The 25,748-nt window shown below is 37.9% G+C and overlaps 1 protein-coding gene across 2 annotated transcripts in view; it reads left to right on the top strand.

Annotated features, from left to right (window-relative positions):
- The window catches only part of RETREG1 (reticulophagy regulator 1), a 143,344-nt gene extending 118,216 nt beyond the window's left edge, over nt 1-25,128 (top strand). For both annotated transcript variants that reach the window (XM_030813924.1, XM_003263176.3), the window contains 6 exons: nt 14,598-14,724; nt 16,967-17,051; nt 18,959-19,096; nt 20,079-20,143; nt 20,389-20,515; nt 22,947-25,128. In XM_030813924.1, coding sequence (XP_030669784.1) covers nt 14,598-14,724; nt 16,967-17,051; nt 18,959-19,096; nt 20,079-20,143; nt 20,389-20,515; nt 22,947-23,440 — 1,036 coding nt within the window. In that variant the 3' untranslated portion in view covers nt 23,441-25,128. The remainder of the gene's footprint in view (nt 1-14,597; nt 14,725-16,966; nt 17,052-18,958; nt 19,097-20,078; nt 20,144-20,388; nt 20,516-22,946) is intronic.
- The last annotated feature ends 620 nt before the right edge of the window (nt 25,129-25,748 follow it).

Raw genomic sequence — 25,748 nt, 5'->3', positions numbered from 1 at the left:
AGACTTCATTATAAAATGAATGCATAGAAAAATTATAAACCTAGAATGAATTGACTTGCTTGCTGAAACAAGAAGAGATTTGCTCAATAAACTAAGGTACAACAAACATTGGCACTGATGATAAAAGAGGTAACCGATAATCCTTTTTTTTGGGCATAGGAGAGGGGAAAATTGGAAGCTGTTGTGTCCCATAAGGCAAGTGTTGAGGGTTTGATGACTTCATTCTCTCATGCCAACTCCTATAAACTGGAAATGGTGCCTGGAGCTCTAGTAGGATCATGAGGCCTTGTTGGGAAATTTCTGGAAAGAGTGCTGCGACACGTTAGTGTGGTCTGCCATGCATGGCAACGGTGGAATGTTATATGCCTATCCCGAGATGAGGACAGAGGGTGATAATCTTTCTCTTTATTTAGATAAACTTTCAAAGACCTTATAAGTGGTCAGTGATGTTGATGGGACCTTGACTTTTATCCCCCCCCAACCCCTGTTAGTTAACCAACGTTGTAAAGCTTATGACCTTGGCAACTTTACCCAGGAAAATCTGAAGGTTAGGTGCCTCCCTGCTAAAGCCCGGGTTAACTGCTAGGCAGGGGATATTTTAAGATCAGAGGAAAGCCTTTGTCATTGTAATACTTTACATGTCCAATCTGACATAGCAGCTTTGCCAGTAGTGTGACAAGAAATTGTGTGCACTTATTTCACTTATTGTTAGCCAAAGGACAATTTTTCATCCAACTTCCATAGAAGAACTTGTTTCATCTGGAAGAGAATGGGCTTTGGAGGCTGGTGGATTGAGGCTGGAGACTGGGTTCTGATCCTGGTTGCCTCTTCTTGGCTGTGTCTGCTTTCTTATCTGGAAAATGGAGGCATTTTACCCACCTCGCCAGATTGTTGTGACGATTAGAGATAATAATAAAGCTCCTAATGTCATGCCTAGCACTCAGTGTGTGCTCAATAAATGGGAGGTGCTATTAGAGTAGAAGCTCTCTTAATAGTTCCTAGTAGCTTGTGGAATTAGTGATTTTCATCACCTTTGTATAGCCATGTGTCTGAACCTATGACACCCTGAACTAGCAGACTCCTGTGCCTGGGCCCAAATCCACCCTGCAGCCTGATTTTGTATATGAAGTTTTACTGGATCACAACCATGTTATTTCATTTTCATATTGTCTATGGCTGCCTTGTTGCTACAGTGGCAGAGTTGTATAGCCAACAAAGCCAAAAATATCTACTATCTGGCCCTTTAGTGTCTAACGGCTTCTACCATTTGAGTTGTGTGCTTGCTGAGTCAGTTGTGTTTATTCTCAAATCACTTTGTGCCTGTTGTTTCCATTGTAATTGCATAAAATTATGTAAACTGATGAAATAAGGGATCAAAAAGAGAATTGTGGCAGATTCTGTTGGTTGTTTCCAAATACCCAGCTTCCCTTTCTTTTTTGGGTAATGGAATTCTGAGTTTCAGCTGGGTGGTGGCCACCAGCAATTGAACGATGTTTCCTAGGCTCTCTTGCAGGTAGACACGGCCATGTTTTTATGTTCCAGCCAGTGGGAGGTGAATGGAAGTTGCACAGGCAACTTGCAGGCCATGACTTTAAAGAGAAAGGGGAATTATCTTGGCTTCTTTTTACCCCTTCCTGCTGGTGGCAGTGTGGATGGGGCAAGGTCCGTGGGGTGGCAGTGTGATTTGACAGTGTCTGAGCAATGAGATGGAAAGGGCCTGGGTCTCCAACATTATGGATGTCCCATATCAGCCTGGGACTTCTATGCTCTGCTGTGACATAAGGGAGAAATGAACTGCTGTCTTGTTTAGACCACTGTTGCTTTGACATTTGATGTGATAGGAAAACCTATATTGTAATACATATAGCTGTTTATGAAAATTAAGTCAAATGCATTGGAGAGAGTAAGAGCAAGTTGCTAATACTACTTTTTTTTTTAAGTGTGGACAAAACTAAAAAGGTTTGGGGGGATGAGCAGAAAAGTTTAGAATGATCCTTTACTTGGGTTTGACTTCTGTCATTAAATTCTTGCTCCTTTTTTAAATAAATAAAACTAGAAATCATGCCTAATACATCAATTTGTTTGAAGCCCTGAATCAACTGGCAATTTGATAACCCCCTCAGTCACCGCATCTAAGTGAAGATTTATTGGATTGAATCGAATACCACAGGGGTGGACTGCTAGGTTTGTTAGTCTCCAGTCAGCACTCAACTTATACCCTGAGTCTAAGAATATTCACACCTATCTCTTTTTTTTTTTTGACGGAGTCTTGCTCTGTCACCCAGGCTGGAGTGCAGTGGCGCAATCTCAGCTCACTGCAAGCTCCTCCTCCTGGATTCATGCCATTCTCCTGCCTCAGCCTCCTGAGTAGCTGGGACTACAGGCGCCTGCCACCATGCCTGGCTAATTTTTTGTATTTTTAGTAGGGGCGGGGTTAACACCACATGGGAGCCACCAAGGCTTATGGCTTGCACCTTCTGAAGCAGCAGCCCAAGCTGTACCTGGGCCTCTTTGAGCCATAGCTGGAACTGGAGTGACTGGGATGTAGGGAGCAGCGTCCCAAGGCTGTTCAGGGCAGAGGTGGCCTGGGCCTGGCCCACAAAAACCATTCTGTCATCCTAGGCCTCTGGGCCTGTGATGGGAGGGGTTGCTGGATGGTCTCTGAAATGCCTTTGACAGTGGGGCTTTTCATTGACTTGGCTATTTGCACTTGGCTCCTTTTTACTTATGCAAATATCTGCAGCCTGCTTGAATTCCTCCCCTGAAAATGGGCTTTTCTTTTCTACCACATGGCCAGGCTGCAAATTTTTCAAACTTTTATGGTCTGTTTTACTTTTAAATGTAAGTTCCAGTTTCACATCATTTCTTTGCTCACACATATGAGCATAGGTTTTTAGAAGCAGCCAGGCTATATCTCGAACACCTTGCTGCTTAGAAATTTCTTCTACCAGATACCCTAAATCATCACTCTTTAAGTTCAGAGTTTCACAGGGCAGGGGCACAATGCAGCCAGTTGCCTTGCTTAAGGCATAGTAAAAGTGACCTTTGCTCCAGTTCCCAATAAGATCCTCATTTCCATCTGAGACCTCATCAGCCTAGTCTTCATTTTCCATATCACTACCAGCATTTTGGTCACAACCATTCAAGTCTCTAGGATGTTCCAAATTTTCCTTCATCTCTCTTCTTTTGAGCTCTCCAAACTCTTCCAACTTCTGCCTGTTACCCAGTCTCAAAGCTGCCCCCACTCTTCGGTACCAATTTTCTTTCTTGCACTGCTATAAAGAAATATCAGAGACTGGGTAATCTATAAGGAAACGAGTTTTAATTGGCTTATGGTTCTGCAGGCTCTACAGGAAGCATAGCGGCTTCTGCTTCTGGGGAGGCCTAAAGAAGCTTCCAGTCATGGCAGAAGGCAAAGAGGAAGCAAGGCACATCTTACATGGCCAGAGCAGGAGTAAGAGAGAGCGGCGGGGAGGTGCCACACACTCTTTAAACAACCAGATCTCTTGAGAACTCACTCACCATCATGAGCACAGCACCAAGGAGATGGTGCTAAACCATTCATGAGAGTCTGCCCCCTGATTCAACCACTTCCCACCAGGCCCCACCTCCAACACTTGGGACTACAATTTGACATGAGATTTGGTGGAGACACAGATTCAAACCATATCACTAACTTTCTACCATTTTTTTGTGTGTCATCTATAATCCCAAGTTCATTCCCATACCCATCTTCCCTGCATACTGTTGTTGAATATTATATTTATTAATTTACTATTAATGCATGTACTATTTACATAATAGCTTATTCTCAAAACTGCTATTGAGGGAGACTAAGGGCAAGTTTAGCAAGCATTGTCATTTTTTTCTGTGACTGATAAGGGTCTGATTCTCTTAGTAAGAGTGTATTCCTTTAAAAGCCTCTGATTATTTATGTGAACATAAATGAGAGATACACTCTTCAAAGGACTAATTTGGGAATATGACCCAATTAAACAGCCCAGCATCTTGACTGAATATCTCAATGTGTGATAGTCACTCCAGGTTTGCCGTCTTCCAGGTTATTGCTTTTTATTACAAAGGCTGATTGTCCAAACAAAAATAATTTGAATTGGCCTTCATAATAAAAGCACTTTGGAGAAACTTGAGAATTCAGTGTTTGAGTTGTATATACCTGGTGCTCAGGCCCAGTGTGATGGGTACCATCTCTAAAAAGCAAAATTAGGAACAATATTGTTAATGACTTTTTTTTGTGCTGTAGGAAACAAATTTTTAGTATCCTCACAGGTTTCATATAAGTAGGCCAAATGTTACAATGCAGGGAAGGGACATTTACTTTTGACTCCAACTACAGCAAACCCTGGGTTCATCAGAAATTGTGGATCTTAAGTGGAATGCAAGAAAAGACTTATATCTAAATTAGCCAGCCTGCTTCACAATAACAGTTTTGTTTTCCTTGAGGAGTGTTTCTTGACTATCTGATATTATCTGTCCTTCAGGGATAAAGTAGAAATATTTTCTGCCCTCAGGGACAGTGATTGAAGCAAATCTTGGCATTCCCACATGAAAGGGTGTTGAATCTCCTGCAGGTCTCAAGTAGGTGCTTGTCCTGTGCTAGTAATGGAATTTGCATTACTCATGCCCTGGGCTTATGAAAGTCTAGTTATTAAAATATTAAAATTAAAAACGCTGAAAAATGACTTATACTTGGCATCTTGTTCATAGAAACTTGAAACTGTAATAACAAATACTATGATGGGTGGTTGAGTGTCAGCCTCCCAAATGATCTAGGTGGATTGGATAATTGACGATCACCTGGAGAGGTAGCAGTGCTCAGGTTGAGATAGGAGGTGGAAAGGGTCAATCGCCAAAGTAAGTAGCTGATCTCTGAGTCATTTTAAACTTGGTATTAAAAAAAAAAGGGAGAGCCCCAAATAGAACACTAAGTTGCTCTGAGGAAGGTGGGGCTCTCCGGGCAGAAAGCTTCTCCAGGCAGAACAAGCCAGCACTCACTGGCGCCTTCTGGTCCCTGGCCTTGGGAGGAGTTGCTCACGTGGCTAATTGGCCTGAGAAAGTGAACGCTTCAAGTTGAGTGCCATGTAATTTCTTAATCTTGTGTTTGCTTTTTTAATCCTCCAGTTGACAAATCTTATTTGCTTTGTCATGGTTCTAATTCTGTGAGTGCTCATGCAGAGAAATATATCTGTTTTTATTTTGTTTCTCTGCCTGCATAGACTCATATGCAAGCACCCACACACAGAGGAACATAATAAGTATCCACAGGATTAAACAAAATTCTAACACATTACACTAAGAAATGTTAAAATCTGTAACCAGATACTGACTGACCTTTCTAAGAAAAATTCGACAGGAATTAGCATCAACAGATGTCCACTACCAGTAGAGAGCATGAGACCCTTAGTCACTAGCTGAGAATGAAAGGTCTCCAAGCCAAAGCATATTTATAGGTGTGATGGTTTGCAGCAGCTGTTTGTCATGGTTGCCAGGTGACAAGTTATAACAAATCCTTTTTTTTTTTCAAGTTTGTCAATATGGAATGGTGACATAGCAAACTTTCTGAAAAATATTGTTTGGCTTCAACTTCCATTTCTTATAAATTAAAAATAAAATAATGAGTAGTGTGAAATAATGTATACTTTCTGGAGGTATTATAACAGAAATCAAAACATCTTCGGAAATGATTATTGCACTATAAATTCATAAGGATGTGAAAAAGTTAAAACCTAACAGCAATGGTGTGTGTGTGAGAGAGAGAGAGAGAGGACAACACTATCTGAAAATGTTGTCCAGCGGGGTGCAGTTGCCCTACAAAAACTTGAAAAGCAAAACCAAAAAGGGAGTCATTTTTCTCTGATATTCCATGTGAAGGTTGGATATTCATCGATCTCTCCATTCTGCCCTACTTAAGTTATCAGGGCCCAGTCCCGTTCTCTACTGGTATCACAGATGCTGGTGGGCCATGTGGGAACAGTGCCTGCAGGAGATTCTCATGGATCCAGGGATCCCCAAGTCACACATTAAGGCTCAAGTTTTGCCAGCAGAAATCTCATATGAAATACTGATTTTCAGTTCCAGAAAGTCCTGGAATATATGAAGCATCTTTCTTTCTTTCTTCCTTTCTTTCCTTTCTTTCTCTTTCTTTCATAGAGACAGGGTCTTGCCATGTTGCCTAGGCTGGTCATGAACTCTGGGGATCAAGGGATCCTCCCGCCTTTGTCTCCCAAAGTGTTGGGATTACAGGTGTGAGCCACCGTGCCTGGCTCGTATTTCCTAATTAGCTAATATTGAAGGCATTTTAACTGCCCATTTGCAAGAAAGAACAAAACAAAACTCTTCCATATAGATGACAGTTGTTTTCCAGATTTTTAATAGGACTTTTTGTCTATTATTTTGTATATTTTTATACATATAAGGGAATGCATGCTAATTATTACCAACATGTAATGTATAGAAACATTCAGATAAGTGAATTAAAAACATGGTGCCATTAAATAACCACTGTTAATTATTTTTGATATTTTCTTCTTTGGATGTTTACTGTTTATATTCATTCAGTGTTTTTATGTGCCTCATAGATGTCAAGCCCTGTTAGCTACTGAAGACAGAGCACTGTCCAAGAATTCCTTCATGGAATTTAAAGTATAATAGGGAGTCAGTGTTACAAATGTCATAAATTAATTGCAATTGATAATTGCCATGAAAGAACATTACCAGATGCGACAGTCGTCGTCAGTAACCATGAGATCTGCTGTGTTTCAAGCCCTTTTCAGCCTCAGTTTTCTCTTGGGTAAAATGGAGATAACCCTGCCTTGCAAGGTATCGTAATGGGATGGGGTCATAGGGGGATCATGTGGAGGACATTGCGACAATGCAGGCAGAGTGCTTAACATAGTGCCTGGCACACCGGGAGAGCTTAGCAGATAGTTGCCAGGGTCATGGTTATTATGGGCACGTGTTGTAATTTAAGTTTGCGAAGTTGGATTCATGATTATGGAATCACTTTGTGAGTACTAATTTAGGAACAGCTGGAGGGGTTCAGAGAGAAAATAAGAATCTAGATGCCTTAGGACCAAGGAGTTTCACCTGGGAACCAAAGCTGCTTTTTAGCTATTTTGATTTCTATTTGTGTAGCTTGGCCTTTAGGGATCCATAATCCTGCCTGTGGCACTGCCCTGATGTGCTTTCGTACTCATCTTTGCAATGGTCCCCATGTGCCAATCCAGAGAGTGTGTTTTCTGTATCTCAACCCACATTAGGAGCATTCCCAGTTCCATGCATTACTTCCCTATTCCATTGTGTATTCATTCTGTGACCTTGAACAATGTAGCTAATGTATCTGCGCCTCAACTTCCTCAACCTGTTGAACAGGAATAATAAACAGTAGTTCACTCACAGGTTGGTTGTAAGGATTGAACAAGATAGTAAGTTTATGAGATGCTGTTCACTACCTGACCCCTGGTGAGTGTTAGCTATTCTTTTTTATGGTGCCTGTAACCCCCTTTATTTGAATTGTTAACAAACTGCCTTTGCTTGATTTATTATATAACCTAATTGCATCTTTCCTTTCTACTACAAATTGCTACCTAAATAAAACTGTCATAGTAATCTGTGTCATCTTATAACTCTTTTTTAATAGTTACATTTATTTGTAATTTAAGATATTTTAAACAATTTTCCATTGCTCCTACTGAAACATGTGGCACTTTGTGTTACAAATGCCAGAAACCAGCTTAGGGCACAAGGGAATTGGCTCCAATCATGGGGGATGTCCATGGATGGATTTGCTTTGCACCTTGCCTTTTGGGCCCAACAGGACCCAAGAACTCAAACTCGACTATCAGGATTCATTCATATTCTCTCCCTGCCTCCCATATACTCTTTTTCCCTCCCTCTCTTTTTCCATCTACTCCAGGTTTCCTATCTTTGGTTGGTAATTATCTCCTCAAATCTAAAGCTCAAGAAATATGTGAAAAGATTTTAGCTTTGATATATTAAAAAATATAATTTTTTGCTTTCAAAAATAACTGAGTTGTGAAAACACTTTTAAGTTCATTAGTATATGCTAAAACATTGTCCTGTAAAATGTACAGTAGTGAAAAGATCTTACATTTAACAATAGATCCAATCCCCAACTTAGTTTTCAAATTCATATATCTCCAATAGCCCTAGATACAATTAAATGCCATTTTTAAAAGGTAAGTTTCATGTATCACGAGTGTGTGTATGCTTTGAATCGTTCTTGGGTCACATGTACACTTTAACTTATTGGTTAGGGGCTGTGCCTTAGTCAACTCTCAGTCCCAGAGCCAGGAATGGTGATAGTTAATGTACATTCACTGCATATTTATTAAAACAAACAGAAGTTAAATGATAAGGAGATAGTATTTCTTCTATGCCAAGATGCATTTTGTTGCAGCATTATTTTTTCTAGTGCTCAAAGACACTATTGGTGAAAGAGATGAAACAGGCTGCTAGCACATGTTCTCTCTTACAGAATTACAATCTATTTTTAAAGAGCACAAGAGTGTCGTATTTCTTAGTCTTACAGAACCCCCTAATGGAGAATACTGTGTGCTGCATTCTGAAACTGCCGGCAAAGTGCATTAGCATGGATACATATGTAACAAACCTGCACATTGTGCACATGTACCCTAAAACTTAAAGTATAATAATAATAATAATAAAAAAAGAATTCCATTATGCAGGTATTAAACTACACAAAGACAAATCTTATAATATTTAAACATTGTTTTGATAACTATATTTTTTAAGGGAACAAAGGTACATGATAATTTAAAAGATACACATGAAAGTAAAATAAGTGAACTGCTTCACATCCCAGTTTGACTGAGTTATTTGGTTCATAACAAAACTCACCACTTTGTATCCTAGAGATGGCAGTTGAATCACTTAATCAGTTTGATCCTTTTAAGGTCTGCTTTTTTTTTTTTTTAAGACAGAGTCTCACTCTGTTGCCCAGGCTGGAGTGCAGTGGTGCTATCTTGGCTCATTGCAGCCTCTGCCTCCTGGGTTCAAGTGTTTCTCCTGCCTCAGCCTCCTGAGTAGCTGGGACTATAGGCGCATGCCACCACACCCGGCTAATTTTTGTACTTTTAGTAGCGACCGGGTTTCACCATGTTGGCCAAGATGGTCTCGATCTCCTGATCTCGTGATCCGCCCACCTCGGCCTCCCAAAGTGCTGGGATTACAGGCATGAGCCACCATGCCCAGCCTAAGGTCTGTTTTAAGACTTGGTAGGACCAGAGCTGCATTTAGTTTATGACTGATTATTCTCTGCTATGGAGGCAAGACCCTTCTGAGTGTTCTACCCATGTCTGTGAATTTTGAGGTTTTTCAGTCTAGTTGGTGGGACCAGGTGTCATTCTTGGCAAAAGACACCGTTCCTTCTAGTCCTTTCTGATGGCTCTTTCCTGGCCTCTGGGCCCCTCACACGCCTGTGCCAGCCAAGCCTCAGCTGAAGACTCCAGGAATCCACCACATCAGACCTCTCCCTTTATTTCCCTCTGTACTGTGCTCTACTCTCCGGCTGGGTCCTGCAAACTCTGGCCCCTTGGATCTCCTTTTTGGACCCTCAGCAATGTCTCCTCAACTCAGGGAGTTGCCAGGTGGTACCCGGGTTGCTGCCTCTGCTCCCAGGCCAGGAAACACTCAAGGCAGCAAGCTGGGTGATCACGTAATTCCCCTTGGTTTCTCATCCCTTAGGAGTCACTGTCCTTCCTTGCTTAATGCCCAGAGTTTTGAAAGTCATTGTTCCATAGATTTTTTTCTTTATTGCCTTTTGATTGTTTCAGGTGGGTTGGGCGTATCAGCTCACTCTTACACCATCTTGCCTAGAAGCAGAAGTCTCCCTCTTCTATATTTGTAGGACAGGAATTCAATGTTACTTTATCAAGGGTATTTCTCACAGTGACTCTTAGGATAAGAAACACCTGCCTCAGCATCATCTGGGACACCTGGTAAAATGCAGATTTCTGAGCCTCATCCAGGCCTGCTCCATCTCCATCTCTTCAGTAAGGCGCACACAGCTGCTGCTTAAACAGTGCCCTGGGTGTCTCACAACTACAGCTTCAGGAACTGCACGAAGGGTTTATTTGGCCAGACCTCCCAATGTATATGACAAATTGTATTCTGATAGGGACAGGGAGGAATAAAGAAGGGATGTTGGCTTGAAATTCTACTGAGAAGCCAAAGCTCCTTTCTGTGGACAAAGTGAGGTTGCTTGTCTAAGGAGCCATCTTTCCATGTTTTGTTCCCTTAGAGTTTCACTGGCAGGTAAAACCAGAAATTCTTCATCTGCTGAAAAAGGACTTTGCCCTGGCTTAGGGTTCTTTGATAAAGAATTGCTTGATTGCAGAATGGCCTTCATCAAAACACCTGACTAGTCTTTCCCCCTAAGAAGAAAAACTTAACCAGACGGCATCTGCTGGGGCTTTTTTGGGAATCATTTACAGTTACAGATCCTTGAGCAAAGCCCATTTGATAGATGGCATGGCCATGTAGAGGCTGGGACTTGTAGTGACTTCTCCCTGGGAACTACTTGAACTGGACTGGCTACGAGGATGGAAAGCTGGGGATGATGGTCATCGGGGGGTGACTCTTAAATGGTCTTTATCTTGTGGCTGGAGTGTGTGGTGAGTTCACTCCTTAGTGAAGGCAAGAGTGTGAGAGAAAGCTGGAAGGCTGGGGAGAGGGAGGGGAGATGGATAGAAAGATGAACCAAAGAACCTATTTCTGTTTGAACTTGGAAAGTGCATGTTCTCTCTGAAACTAAGGAGGAAATATTAATAAAGCTACTGGTAATGAATTTTCTCCCTTAGTTGAGTGTCAGTCACAGACGACTTGTATCGTTTGATTAGGAACTTAGTACAAACTCAAAATGTTTTGAAGCCTTAGGTATTTTCATTTCCTTTTATGTTAGTTGGGCCTTATGTTGCATGGTGATCAGTGCCAGGGATGGTGGGAAGACAGCTACACACCCTGGAAAAGATCTGTTCCCCAAGCCTTGCCCAGCATTCACAGGAGATCTTTTTTCTAGTTATGTTTTCCAAATAAGGCTCTCTAGGAAAACCTAGAGTTTCATTACGTAGCAACTCAGCGTGTGTATGTGTGTGTATGCAGATGACACCTGTGTTAAACATCAACCAACCACTAAGCGTAGATCTTGGTTTTTGCTGAGTATTTGGATTCTGCACATGAAGTGCTCTGTTTTCCTGGAAAGGGTTGGTCCTGCATGATGGCACGTTGGTATTGGTCAATCACACCTCATCTCTTCTGGTTCTAGGAAGGAGTGAGGAACATGAAATGTTCCTTCTCATTCTGAATTGCCACGTGGTCTCTTCAAAGAATATCATTGAATGTATTCACCTTTTGAAAAGGGCACACATTTTAAAGGATTAGGACTGTATTGGAAACCCAGAGTCCTGGCCTTGGGTCTTGGCTCTGCCTCACACTAGTGGCAAAAACTTGGATTTCACGTTCCTCACTTATAAAATAAGGGAATTTGAAAAGTTGACATCAAATGTCCCGTCTCATGCCAAATTATCTAATTCTGTATAACCTAAATTGAACTGTGGTGACATAAATTAATGGTAAGCTCACTGGAAGACTATAGAAATGTGAGTTGCTATGGTACTCAGAATTAATCACTGGGCAATTTAAAACTATTATTAAACTCCCAGGGAGCACTTGTTTTCAGTCCAGAAGAAAAGATGTGGAGTGACATCTTTTCTTCACCCTGGAACTTACATTTTCTTTTTAAATCATATATATTTCCATTAAATTTTATTCAGCCCAATCTGAACATTTTAATCTCAAACACTTATTACTTTTTACAAACCCATTTGGTTGGATATTATTTTCAAGTTGTACACAATGAATTTCTCATTACTCTGTGAGTATAACAATTCAAATATCAATTATAATTTATTGTGTTAATAAAAATGTAAGTAATGATGAAATTTATTGTCCCAAAAAACTATTATATGAGGCTTTTTAAAAGGGGAAAAATGTAATAAAGAGTGTTTTCTTATGACTATGGAAGATAGTCAAAGATTGAGTATTTTTTTCTTTCTTTCTTTCTAGCAAATAGTGTTTATCTATAGACACAGAGGAATAGTGCTACCAGCATTCAAGTTTTTGAAATAACAGTATTTTCCACATTTAGTGTGATGCAAGACACAAAGGGGGATCTTAATAACTTTTTATTGAATAAATGAATAAATTAGTGGATAGATGGTGTCCACTTCAAGTCCCTTGTGGAAAATAGATAAGACCCTTAAATGCAAAAGAGAGTTTTTAGTTGTTTTATTGTAATCTCTATAAAACACCTTAAGTTATCTGAAGTCTTTGTTCTAACATTATCTCTGTAGTGACAATTTAGTATTATATTAGGCTCTTTTACAATTTGGGGACATTTACTTAAGCAGTAATAAAAAATATGTAAACAAATATGGATATGGTGTCATTTCCAAGACATGAATCCTAAAGATGATATTAGAACAAAGTTCCAGCATTTGTACAAAGTACTATTCATTCAAAAAAATATTTTTTTGTCCTCGCGCAGTGGTTCATGCCTGTAATCCCAGCACTTTGGAAGGCCAAGGTGGGAGGATCGTTTGAAGCCAGGAGTTATGAACTGTTCATTTATTCTATCTTAATCTTTAAAAGAAAATAACAAATCCTTCCATTATAGCTTTTCATTGATTTTTGTTAGAATTATATTTGGCAAACAGTTCAAATGAATCCTTAAATAATTATTCAATATGCATAGACAGCAGAAATTAAAATGTTTTCTGTCATCTTCATGGTCCCATTAAACTGAAAAGTAGCCTAGCCTGTCTGTGCCAATTTGCAGCAAATCTATATTGTACTGAGAAAACAGACTGCATTTTAATAACCTTATATTTCCTTTGCCATATAGCCTTTGCTCTCTGGTGCAAAATCTTTTCTCACTAACCAGGTATCTTGGCAAGATTTTGCCACAGGTATCTGCTTCTTAGCTATGCACTTAGTATTTTAATAGATGTGGAATCATGGGGTATGCAAACCTGGTGCCAGATATGGTCCCACTGAAAACAGATTTGCTTAGTGATTCAAGAGTGGGTAGAGTTAATGGATGCATAAACCATCCCCAAAAGTTCATTTCTTCTGACAGACAGGAAATCTACCTGTAGGAATAACATCAGCCTGGACAACTGGTAGCTCAGTGACTCTCCAGAGCATTAGTTGAGGCTGAAAGAACAAAGAGGAAGGAAAATGGTATACTTCCCCCCTTTTAAAATATGCTATTGCACTCATTTAAACTTGGATTAAAATTATTTTTATAAAAAGGAATTGTAATTTACAAATTGCCTTACTATTCAAAATATATTAAAAATCACAGAATCTGTATTTACATAAACTTCTATATAGTTGAGCATCTAAGGGCAAAGGTAGTTTTGATTTGTCTTAGGGCTACTGGAGTTGAATCCAGAGATCAGCCTCACCCTAGTACCCTACCATAGCTCAGATAATAGTTCACTAACAATTCTTGTCTTCTGCTAGAAACTTTGCTGCTTTTGTTATTGCCATATCCATAGCTCTGTGGCAGTGCCTTCAACATGGTAGGCACATATCTCTTAATAATGTCTTAAATGAATGAATTTGAGGATTCTTAACAGGGCTTGTTTGAACTGGTATGTTTTTATGAGTTAGGATTGCAAGAGCAGGAATTAAGCTTTATGTCATTGTAATGTTAGGGAATGACATGTATCTACAATGTGTCTTCTTCCTGGAGTGATTGTTTCTAGTTTTTAGCTCACTGAGGTTCCTGTGGAAAATGAGGGCAGGGAGAAAGCTCGTTGCCGGCCCATGCATTCACACTCAACACATTCTAGATGATGATTAGGAAAATGTACTCTGGAAAAATAGAGGATATTGTAAGGTCCTTTTAACAATTTTCTGCAGAATTTTCCAACCATGGTATATATTGAAAATACATTGTTGGTGTTTATTCTTAATATTATATGCTTAATTCCAAGGTTTCTCTAAAAGTACTGTGGTTTCCCAATCCTTAAGGTTTAATACGTTTCTGAGAAGTTCCTAAAGGCCTTCCATGACCCAGTCTCCTCCTACCTCTGCAGCTTTACATGTTTTTCTTCTGGTTGACTTTGCTGGAGCCATGTTGAGACTCAATAAGATAGCACATTTAAGCTCCTTCCCACTCCAGGGCCTCTGCATATATTGCACGTTGTTCTATCTGGAACCCAATGATTAACCTGCTGATCCATCCCATATCTGAGTTTTAAAATGACTCTTCATTAAAGATGTCCCTAAGCCTCACCCTGTTCTCCCTTAGTGTTTCCCTGATTGTAAACAGACAATTAATTAGACAGCTAATTGTTTCTTTTGGCATGTGAGTTTCCTGAAGCAGGGGTCTGGATATTCCCTTCTGAATTCACAGGGCTTTTCCAGAGGGTGTGGCTAACAGTAGATGGTCAATAAATATTTGCCAAAACCATAAACGTTGAATGAATCATCCGAAGTTTGGTAATATTTTTTTCTTTTTGCCTCTTTAGCTGGGAAGTTATCAATTCCAAACCAGATGAAAGACCCAGGCTCAGCCACTGTATTGCAGAATCATGGATGAATTTCAGCATATTTCTTCAAGAAATGTCTCTTTTTAAACAGCAAAGCCCTGGCAAGGCAAGTTTTCCAGTAAAGGAGTATGTTTTAAAATGTTCAGTTACTTGGAAACAAATGAACTAACCTATTTTATCAGCTTGTCAGATTTCTCCAATTTTAAATATAATATACTAAGAACATATGCCATAAAAGCTGGTATCAGCAAGGTTCAGAACTGTGAGTGTGCGAACACTAGATAATCCTCAGCCTCACATTTTGCAATTGGATTGGTTTTACATTTTATACATATTTATCTAGCTCATTAGCTAAAATGAATGGTGATTGGTCTTATCAGCAAGACTAGGGAGAAAACAAAGTCTTAAGAATTTCAGTTATCGTATTTAGCCTGGTGCTGAAGTCAAAGGGAGATGAAATGAATACATAGTTCTTTGACTGTGCTTTCGGAGATAACTGAATCTTATTTTCAAGCTAAAAAGGGGAGATTCTTGTATGATTTATTTGTTTAAGAAAGAAAACTTTTGGCAAAAACATTCATAGTGATTATATAAACAAAATGAGTACTTTTCCAATTAAGATAAAACCCATGAGGGGGAAGTGTCTTACGTGGTTGGAAAGGGATTACATGGAGTGGTGCACATACTTATGTTACGTGTAAAGGCAGCTTTAATTCTGATCGACTGTCTTGATAGCTTGGTAGCTTGATAGACCTTGTCTATTCCAGTGTTGCTTTCAAGTTTCTTGAATATCCACCCGTGGATAGAATGAAGAGCTAGGAATGTCAGCACTGAAAATCTCTGTCTTTGTACCTTGTATAGGCAATATCATAACTTCAATAGTATTAAATAATAGAACTATGCTTGGAGACATTTTGAGTGTATTAAAGTGGCAGTATTGCGTTTGGATGCATTTTTTTATTCATTGAAGGCTTTTTTTTTTTTTTTTTTTTAGCATAGATACCTATATTTGGGGCATGATGTGCTGTTGACGTTGATTTTACTGAAGTGATTAAATGTATTTTTGGAAGATTCTAAACTTCAAACTTCTGCACTGGGTTGCATTAATGTGCCCCAAGTCAATTAGCTTAACATTATGATACTACAAATGTAGGGCATAATATGAATCCCTTTGTAAAACTAAATTCTGGATATAGTAATGCTTTTCTTGGCTTATTTGTTCCTTTGACTTTTATGGCCTTTCCATTTCATTTATAGAATTCCAAATTCTTTCAAGGGCTGTTGCTGTTTTAGAAACAGCTCTTAATTTTGTTCCACAAGTCATCTAATCTACTTTTGACTAGTTAATTTATTAACTCTGTACTAAAGAATGAAAAATCAAAATTAAACTTAGATTTAGACCCCTTTGCTCTTTATCATCATCAGTTATTGGTCAGAGGTATGTATTCCTTCCTCCTGTATCTTTCAGAAACTCCCTTAATGAATTTCCTTTGCTTGCTTATCAGTTTAATTTACTATCACTGTTTAAAGATGATGCAAAAATGTAAGACAGTTTAAGACTGGAGTGTGAAAAATCAGGTGAAGACTTTATGGGAAAATTTATCTGCCTTGATGTTTCTAGAGGGAATTAAGGATATTTTCTGATGTTTTTAAATTTCTTAAAACAATCAGGATTTTTTAACCATAAATGATAGAAGGAAAATAAACATGTCACTGTAGGAGTTTCATTTCAATGGCAGTTTGTTTCTAGGTGACTTAGAAGTGGGGTCAGTTTGAGCGGTATATGTGGTTAGGAAAGAGGATAGTGATGGCCATAAATTTATCCTGTCAGCTTAGCAGCTATAAATTACATTAGATTGTGTAAATTACGTTGGATTTGTGTAGATACCTCTAATTTCTGTAACATGTTTTGCTGTGTTTTTATGAATTTCAGTGGGCTTATAGTGGTAGTTTGAATTTTCAGATGTAGTTATCAGGCTGCATTAATTTCCTTAAATGAGCAAAGTAAAAGAAGTTTCTGGGGACATAATAGTTTTCTGTTCTCTTGCACCTGGCAGTAATATAGCCACAGGCATGCGTAATGGGAGTTGTCACTCTCTGTGCCAGAAATTAGCTCGTGTGTCCTCAAAATAATTATTACCAAGTGTTGAAATGGACTAAGGCTAGTCAAATGCAGCAGTCATTAGTCAGCCCTTAGTGCAAAATAATGCTCTTTGGAAAAAATCTGTAATAACCAGATAGGTCACTTATACCGGTCACTTATAGATTTACAATTGTGTGTGTATCCTGTGCTCCAAAATATCTTGGTGTTATGCATAACTATCCCATGTTATTTCTATTATTTCCAGTTTTGTCTCCTGGTCTGTAGCGTGTGCACATTTTTTACGATCTTGGGAAGTTACATTCCTGGGGTTATACTCAGCTATCTACTGTGTAAGTATAGTAGAACATATGGCTAAGTTTTGTGATGCATATGGTATCACCTCACGGTCAACAGACCTGTAGTTTGAAGACGGGGGATGAGTTCTTAACTATAATAAAAGTTGATTATTCTTTAATCTCCTGCTGTACAAAGTTTCTCCATTTTCCTAGAGACATGTCTCTATTTTAAAATTGGAAGAATAGCTGCAAAAGGCAGAATTATAAGTGAATAATTTTATGTTAAATTTTGTCAGTAAAACTATGCATAAAGCTGTATGCCCCACCTCCCAAAAACACACCAACACCTTTGTCTTCGTGCATGTTCTTTGGCTCAAAAAAATAATTAAAACCACAATGAAATACCATTGCATCTCTACCAGAATGGCTAAAATTAAAAATACTGACCATATCAAGTATTAGGAGGGATGCAGAGCAAGTGGAATTCTCATATACTGTTGTGGGGTAGGTAGAATGTTAAAATCACTTTGGATAACAGTTTGGCAGTTTCTTAAAAACTGCTACATGACAAAGCTATCCCACAACTAGGTACTTACCCAAAAGAAATGAAAGTACAAAGACATAAATGTTTATAACAGATTTATTTGTAGTAGCCAAAAGCAGAATATAATCCATACATCCATCAATTGGATGAATGGGTAAGCAAACTGTGGTATATCCATATAAGGGATTACTACTTAGCACTAAAAATTGATACATACAACACTAAAGAGAAATCTCAAAATAATTAGACCGAGTAGACAAAGCCAGATGAAAGAGTGTGATTCCATTTATATATTATTCTAGAAAATTCAAACAATCTTTAGTGACAAAGCAGATCAGTGGTTGCCTGGGGATGAGGTGGGTGGGGGCAGGGAGAAGAGGCAAGAGACTAGAGGGAAGGATGAATGAAAACATGAGAAAACTTCTGGGGGTGGTAGACATGTTCACTGTCTTGATTATGGTGATGGTTTCTTAGTTGTATGCATATGTCAAAATTTATCAAATTGTACAATTTAAATACATGTATTTTATTACACATCAATGATCACTCAAAAATGTCATTAAAAAGTATGGATTTTCTCCACCTGAAAACTATGATCTGGCACTGCTACCTTTCGATGGGGCAGGCACTCCCCACTTAACGTACCCCCATATTTTCCAATTTTTCTTACAATTTCTTGGCCTCTAGAGACATTTGAGTCTGTAGCTCCTATTTTAAAATATAATACAGGACACTTCCTAAAAAGAACAAAGAAATAAATATTAGGAATACAATACTTAGAGTGTGGCAATCTTTGCTTCTTTTTGTATTCTTAATGCATAATGCAAATGGCACATGGTCAGAGCTCAAATCCATTCTCCCCAAAAGAAGTCATATATAACATCAGCCTCATGATGACATTGTTTAGGAGGTAAAGGAGAAGAGGACTGGGGAATAAAAAGAATAATTTGGGCAAGGCATTATTCAGATGGTTTGCATTGATCTCATTTATGCTTCACAACAACCCCAAGAAATAATGTTACTATCCTAATATTATTGATGAGAGGCTAATAACTTTCCCATGGTGAAATGGCATTGAATAAACACAGTTAAACCAGGACTGTTGTCTGGAAGGCATGTAATTTTTCTATAAATTTTGAGAGGATTGAAAGGAGGGAGTTGATCTAACTGCACCTGGAAACAATGACTGTGAGCATTGTGTGAGAGTGGGTATGCATGTGTGTGTTTGTGGGTGGTGGCAGAAAATGTTTACCTTACAGAAAGAGAATAGAAATTATAAACTTATTTCACAGAGGCATTTCCCTTAAAAAAAACTTAAGTTTTTCAGTAAAGAAATGTAGTATTTTGTGAAATACTGAAATGTACATAGCCTTTTGAAAGGAAAGGCATTTTACCTCTACTCTCTTTCTTCTTTCAGTACTGTGTGCATTTTTGTGTCCATTGTTTAAATGTAATGATATTGGACAAAAAATATACAGCAAAATTAAGTCAGTTCTGCTGAAACTGGATTTTGGAATTGGAGAATATATTAATCAGAAGAAACGTGAGAGATCTGGTAGGTAAAGTTTATATTTTAGATTCTATGCATGAAATGAGACATTAGCGAGCTATTTTTAGGAAATTCCTTTAATACATTTGAGGATACTTTTAGCTTTTTACTAAATATTATTAAAGCTAATCTCCCTCAAAGTTATATATATCCTTTTCCTATTTAGGCTTTCCTTCTTTTTTCAAATATACAATTAAATAGACTTTTTAATCCACAGTATCGGGGAGAAAGAAAAGGCTTCAACACTCTTTATTGTGCTACTTATGATTTACTTAGTTTTATTTCGGGTTGGACTATCACAAAAAAAAGAAAATACAGGAAAAGCCAATATAATCATCTCTTACTTTTTAACTTGGCTTATGACCTTATAGGTTCTCAAACTAGAACGTATCGGAGTCACGTGGAGGGCTTATTAAAGGATAGATTGCTAGGCCCCAGCCCAGAGTTTCTGATTCAGTCGGTCTAGGGTAGGGCCTGAGAATCTGCATTTCTAAAAAGTTCCCAGGGAGGAGGCCATCTACTAATACACTTAATCAGAGCAGCCATATTAGCACTATCAACTATTAACCTACCCACAACCTCCATCATTTTCGTAATCTTGATCCTATTAACAATCCTTGAAATCGCCGTCGCCCTGATTCAAGCCTACGTCTTCACACTCCTAGTAAGCCTCTACCTGCATGACAACACATAATGACCCACCAATCGCATGCCTACCACATAGTAAAACCCAGCCCATGGCCCCTGAGGATGCTTTTGCTGTTTCAGAGACAATATTAAGAGAGCCACTAATGTGGATCATTTCCTTTGCAAATATGTGAAGCTTGTTATGTGCAAACATTTAATTATATTTGTAGTTGAGAATATGAGAAATATATATTTGTATTTGGAGAATATGAGAAATGTGGGGTAAGAATACATAATGAAATAAATGCACTATGTCTGAGTTGGCTAGGAAACTGAAAGCTTCCAAATTTTTCCTCAACAGAAGCAGATAAAGAAAAAAGTCACAAAGATGACAGTGAATTAGACTTTTCAGCTCTTTGTCCTAAGGTATTTTTTGTTTAGTTTTCAATTTGTTCCTGTGTGGTTTGACTGTAAATGTATTTACATATACAAAGCTGAATGATCTTCCTAATAAAATCCTCATATTTCTGTAAGATGACTGAATGATTTCAAAATAAAAATATCCATTTGGTTTTTATTACTCTATCATTGTGGGGGTTCGTATGGATTTTTCAAAATATTCCCTTCAGTAGTTTAAAATGTGTTGCTGGTATTTATTTATATTAACACAGATTAGCCTCACGGTTGCTGCCAAAGAGTTATCTGTGTCTGACACAGACGTCTCAGAGGTATCCTGGACTGATAATGGGACCTTCAACCTTTCGGAAGGATACACTCCACAGACAGACACTTCTGACGGTATGCTAATATTTCTGGATACATTTATTTTTATGAGTGCATACAAAACTATTTAACTTCTGTCAAATACTGAATGGGTAAATAACATGTTACCACCATATCTATACAGTAGAATATTACTTGGCTATAAAAATGAAGTACTGATACTTGCTACAACATGGATGAACCTTGAAAACATGCTAAGAAGCCAGACACAAAATGCCACATACTGTATAATTCCATTTATATGAAATGCCTAGAGAAAGCAAGTCTATATAAAGGGAAATTAAGTTAGTGGCTGCTATGGACTGATGGAGGGAATACTGAGTGACTGTTAATTGGTATGCATTTCTTTTTAGAGTGATGAAAGTGTTCTAGAATTAGATAGTGATGCTGCTTGTACAGCTTTGTGAATATACTAAAAAACACTGAATTGTATACCTTAGATGGGTGTGTTTTTTTGGTGCATGAATTATCAAAAGCTGTTTTTTAAAAAGTAAGAGGGAAAAAAATCTAAATCAGTCAATGTCCAAATTTGCCTTTATTGTGAAAACAAAATAATCAAAAATTAGAAAAATTACCTCCTGAAATGTGTTTGAGATGTCCTAAGCGATAATGTGGGAGAGAAAGATAGATGCTAATCCTACACATTTAGGCCTAGTCCTCATTAAAAGGGGCTGAAGTATGGACGTCAAGTTCCCTGAGTCCAAAGCTGACTCCGGAATTTCTCACATTTGTCTTCAAAGCTAAAAAAGCTTTTTATTTTTATTTTTGTTTCTGACTTTTAAGTTCAGGGGAACATGTGCAGGATGTGCAGATCTGTTACACAGGTCAACATGTGCCATGGTGGTTTGCATCCCATCACCTAGGTATTAAGCCCAGCATCGATTAGCTGTTTTTCTTGATGCTCTCCCTCCTCCCACCCCCAACCCTATGACAGGCCCCAGTGTGTGCTGTTCCCCACCATTGTGTCTATGTGTTCTCATTATTCAAGTCCCACTTACAAATGAGATCAGGCAGTGTTTGGTTTTCTGTTCCTGTGTTAATTTGCCGAGGATAATGGCTTCCAGCTCTATCCATGTCCTTGCAAAGGACATGATCTCATTCCTTTGTATGGCTGCATAGTATTCCATGGTGTATGTGCACCACATTTTCTTTATCCAGTATATTCTTTGTTTATAATAAGTACAATTAAAAACAGGACAGCACAGTATTCTTTATAATGCAAATTATATCCAAAATTTAAATTGACAGTCAATACTTGTACAGTAACTTAACTTTTGTTAGTCTCACTGGATTACCTTCTTTTGGCCATATACTGAACATATGAGCAGATTATAAAGGAGGAGGGTGAATGAACTATTTTATACTTATGTTCCAAAAAGACATTTTCTGTTTTTAAAGGAAGGAGGGAGGGAGGCTGTGCAGTGTTTGAAAGAAGATGGGTTTGGAAGGTGGAAGACCCAAGTGGAGTCTTGTCTTTCTCATTACCTAACTTTATGACCTTGAACAGGTGACATAATTTTTGTGGATCTCAATTTCCACACCTTTAAATTAAAACAAGAGCATCGCTGAAGGTCATTCAAGCTCTAGAAGCTTTCAGTACCTACAATTTGAGGTCATATTTTAAAGAACAAGAATAACAAGTACCTTGTTCTTAAGCATCCCATCTCTCAGATTTATTCAACAAAAGAGACAATAATAATCCAAGCCACATATAAGGCTTTTCATTAATTGAAGATTTCAAATCACTGTTGCAGGGAGTTAACTGTTATATTAAAAGATTTTATGTGAAAGGTAAAAACAATAAAATCTATCAGCCTTCTAATGTGACATTGCTTTCAAATGTCCTAAATCTTGGTATGGTCAGTTTCAGCTATAGTTATAGAGAGCCAAATGTTTCCATAAACTCTTGGGCTATATGGAATATATATCTTCTTTTCATTGCTTAAAACAAACACAGATTACAGACACTGAAATAGATCTCTATGTATGAAAATGCTGAGGCTGGATAATATTAACCAAAACCCAAGGAAACTTCCTATTATAGTATTTTAAATTTCATGTACGTGTATACTCATTGGCTTAGATAAGATAATTCCCACCCTAGGAGCAGGATGGGGAATTTTTATAGTAAATGCTTAAACTTTAGTCAAAACCTTAAGCTAATATCAGACAAAGGTGAATGTTAAGTCGTAAATACACCGTTTTGTGCTTAAGAGGAAAGCTAAATACGGAGAGGGATGTGTAGTATTTGTGTCCCTGTGGAGAAAGTGTTGCAGGACTAGGAGGAGTTCAGTATGTGGTTAAATTGATTCACGTTGACCCAGGAGGCTAGATGAATGCCAGGGTTGCCAGAGGGTTCAGATTAAAGTCAGATATCTTTAGACAGCACTTTTATTTGAAACTTGTCATGGTGCTTAAGTCTGAACTCCTGTTATCCATTTCACAGATCTTGACCGACCTAGTGAGGAAGTTTTCTCTAGAGATCTTTCAGATTTTCCATCTCTAGAAAATGGCATGGGAACAAATGACGAAGATGAAGTAAGTCTTGGTTTGCCCACTGAGCTCAAGAGAAAGAAGGAATGGTTGGACAGTAGTCACAGACCAAGCAAAGAGACGCAATCGGCAGCTGGTCTCACCCTTCCTCTGAACAGTGACCAAACCTTTCACTTGATGAGCAACCTGGCTGGGGATGTCATCACAGCTGCAGTGACTGCAGCTATCAAAGACCAGTTAGAGGGTGTGCAGCAAGCACTTTCTCAGGCTGCCCCCACCCCAGAAGAGGACACAGACACTGAAGAAGGTGATGACTTTGAACTACTTGACCAGTCAGAGCTGGATCAAATTGAGAGTGAATTGGGACTTACACAAGACCAGGAAGCAGAAGCACAGCAGAATAAGAAGTCTTCAGGTTTCCTTTCAAATCTACTTGGAGGCCATTAATCTAGGAATTGGCTTGCAACAGAGCACAAAAAACACCAAAAAAATTTCAAACGAGAAAAAAAAAAAGGAAAAAAAAATTGAACTGTAAGCTTTAATGATTACTTTAGATTTGTTTTATTTTCCCTCCTGCAGTGAATTAATTGTATATATAACAGCTGACACTGGTAGATTGGTATTTCTGATCATTATTTTTGTGTAACAAGCATGGAAATGAACTTTATACACACCACTGTGTTGTCAGAGATAAATATTAGGGGTTGTTTTTAAAGCAAAAAAAAAAAACAAAAACCAAACTATTAAAATCCTCCTATATTCTTTTTCTTTACAGTTTTTCAAGCATGCAAAACATTTATTGTAACTTATTGAAAAATATTAACAATTAATTGTGAATACATGCTGTTATCAGCTTCCTTATTCCTAATACCTGGAAATTTTTTTTTTTCAACTGATAGATTTTGATGTAAAAAAGACCGAAATTATCAAGGTATCTTAGTTGAAGGACTTGGGAAATACTATCAAAATTAATTTCTTAGGAAAAGTTTAAAAGTATATTTAAGTACTCTGGATAGACTGAAACATTTCCATGTTATTTCTGCAGTTGTAGACTTGGGCTTATTTGTAAAGCAGCATGCTCCATTGACTGCCATCTCTAGTCTTGCACTGGGTGGTATTAACCCATAGAAAGCAAGCAGTTGTGTATCACATAGACAATGGTTATGACGTAAACAGATTCAGTTGTTTTGTTGTTCATTCGTCATATGTTTGTGATAGGGATGTTGGGAGCACAGCTCTATTCTGCCTGCTCAGACTTAAGTTCGACCCTTATCTTTTATATTATGTCATGAAAAAAGTCTCCTAAAATTGTGAAACTAGTTCTTGATATGAGTGATGTGATCATCAGCAATAAAGATATAATAACTCTGTTTTCTTAGTCTGTATAGAGGAGAGGAACTTGCTTGGCTTTAAAATATATTTATTTGCCATTTAAGTATAAATATGAAATCTGTTTCTTATTGGGAAGATAGAATATATATATTTTCCTTTAAACTTTTTAAGATCACTTTTAAATAACCAAATTTGATTTATGGTTTTTAACCAAGGACTAAAGAGCTGAAACCAAGCTAGTTTTGTTTTTGTGATATAAACTTTAAGTGTCGAGGGACCATGCCAGCAACTACCAAAAATCTCTTAAATCTTCAGGTACAGCTGGCATTTTGGCAGATGCATGGAGACATCTGAGACCCTCAGAAAGGAAGGATAATCCAAGAATATAGAAAATCTGTGTTCTCTTCCTTTCATTTTATCCCTTATATTTCTAAAGACTAATTATAAGTAATCTGACATTTTAATGTAGCTACTCTTATTTATTTCTTTCTGAGGTATTAAAATATCTGGACTGAGTTTTGCCAAATGTTAAAGGGAGAAGAATTACTGAAGACTTTGAACACTTGCTTTTTGTGATTGCTTATGTTATTAGTGCCTCATGACTGTGTTTGATGTCCTTTATTGATACAAAGTGAGCCTGTGCCTTCATTATCTTGCCAATTTTAATACAAATGGAAACCTGGTGTTTGAAAATCTCTGAACTGTGTGGGTTTTGGAGGAATATACCTGAATTTTATTCAATAACAGTTTCTGGACAGGAAGAAAAATACAGTTACATATTTATAAAATAGTCGTTACCAGTATTCTTTTTTATGTGTTATGTTTCTTTCTTTAAAACAATATTCTTGGTTATAAAGTAGAAAAATTAAAGGTCATTTCCATTTCTTCACTGAGGAGAAAAAAAGTTAAATAATCCAAGTAATTAAAGAATATAAGTCACTAGGTGACCTTACAGGAAGATGAACTCAAGGGCTGATAAATCTGTGATGGTATGAACAATAAATCGAGAATAAAATGTTAATAACTACAAATTAAAAGGGCTGTAAGGATGGGAGGAAGTTGGTAGGTAGAAAAATGTGCTCTCACCACCATCGAGGAGACATGCCAGCTCTCTAGGGACAGCAGCATTATAGCTATGTATGAATTTTAATATTATTTGTGTATGACTGTGTGACTACACACTTACACAATACAATAATGGTACTTTCTCACAACTATTAATTCAAACAAACACAAGGATGTTGAAGGTTCTCGTTTGTGTATATGTGTGTTTTGGTGGTGGGGGGGTCATTATTTCTGGTTTTGAAAGATGAAGTAGCAGATACATTTCATCTGTGATTGATCCAGTGTAGTAGACGACTGCATGCCCTTTACTATGAGAATATAAATAGCAATATTTCCCCAACATCTGAAAGAACTGATA

This window comes from Nomascus leucogenys, chromosome 6, assembly GCF_006542625.1.
Source record: "Nomascus leucogenys isolate Asia chromosome 6, Asia_NLE_v1, whole genome shotgun sequence".
In the NCBI taxonomy this organism is placed as follows: Eukaryota; Metazoa; Chordata; class Mammalia; order Primates; family Hylobatidae; genus Nomascus; species Nomascus leucogenys.
The sequence above is the reverse complement of the archived record's forward strand: the minus strand, read 5'-3'. Positions and strand labels throughout refer to the sequence as shown.